Source organism: Diaphorina citri, unplaced genomic scaffold, assembly GCF_000475195.1.
Source record: "Diaphorina citri unplaced genomic scaffold, Diaci psyllid genome assembly version 1.1 scaffold17427, whole genome shotgun sequence".
Lineage (NCBI taxonomy): Eukaryota > Metazoa > Arthropoda > Insecta > Hemiptera > Psyllidae > Diaphorina > Diaphorina citri.
Genome location: NW_007394782.1, coordinates 1 through 1,036, shown reverse-complemented (window position 1 = coordinate 1,036; position 1,036 = coordinate 1). Strand labels below are relative to the sequence as shown.

At 42.6% G+C, this 1,036-nt stretch overlaps 1 protein-coding gene across 1 annotated transcript; it reads left to right on the top strand.

Moving 5' to 3' along the window:
- On the top strand, positions 1 to 961 carry LOC103523219 (the record flags this gene model as incomplete). Its single annotated transcript, XM_008488281.3, is given in 1 exon segment — positions 1 to 961. A coding segment is annotated over 1 exon segment (804 nt), but the record flags the coding sequence as incomplete, so codon positions are not given.
- Between the last annotated feature and the right edge of the window lie 75 nt (positions 962 to 1,036).

The window sequence follows — 1,036 nt, the reverse complement described above, 5'->3', positions numbered from 1 at the left end:
CACGCCCTCATCAATGTCCTCAAGTCGAAGGGACCCGGCTTCAAAGGTCTCTCTCATCACAAGTACGCATACAAAGTGGTAGTCACAACAATAGAAGTGTGTCCTCTACCATTACAGCTGGAAGTTCTGGAGGAACTCAAAGGCCACGCTCTCTTCCTAGCGAAACATATTCATGGGAGACATGTCATAGAAGCTTGTCTGAGTACAATGGGCGTCAACTATGTCAGTTTCATCATTCAGGAAGTGGTGGGACATGTGGTGGAGTTGTTACGAGACATGGATGGTATCCTGGTGATCAAGAAGATCCTACTGCAGCTCCCCCAGGAGTTATCAGGTCCTGTATTCAATGAGATCTTGGCGAATGCGCCCACCATCATCACGGACTCGTGTGGTTACAAGATCATCAATATTTTGCTGGAGAATGGACACACCAGTGACACGTACCACGTGATACAAGCATTACGTGGTGTATTCATCTTCCTCGCTCAGAAGAAACACTGCTTCCCCATTCTATCCAAATGTATTTCCCTGGCGAGAGAGGATCAACTTGTGTGGATGATAGATGAGATCTGTGTTCCAGATGATGCAGGTCTGATGGTTATGATGAAAGATCCCAATGCTTCTCTCATTCTCATCGAGATACTCAAGGCATGTGATGCGGAACAGCGAGCATACCTACTGAGTAAAATCAATCGGTATATGAACTTACTGCATGGAATGGAACATGGCGAGGGATTCTTCTATGCTTTGAAATATTTCCAGGAGGACAAAAGTGGAGGGAGACGTGAAACTTCAAGACATTGAAGAGAATAATTTAATCCTCCTGTATCTTACTACTACCATTGGAGCAGTTGCAAATGGGTAAAAATTATAAATAAATGGTCGATTCCTATGTAAAAAGTTGCGAAAAATCCAAATCCGAGGTCAAAACTCCGAAAAAATAACTGTATAAGGTCGAAAATTCAATTTTTATTTTCCGTTCTAATGAAAAGAGTTCAAATATGTGTGACGTCAGACTTTACGCAGTTGTTTTTTT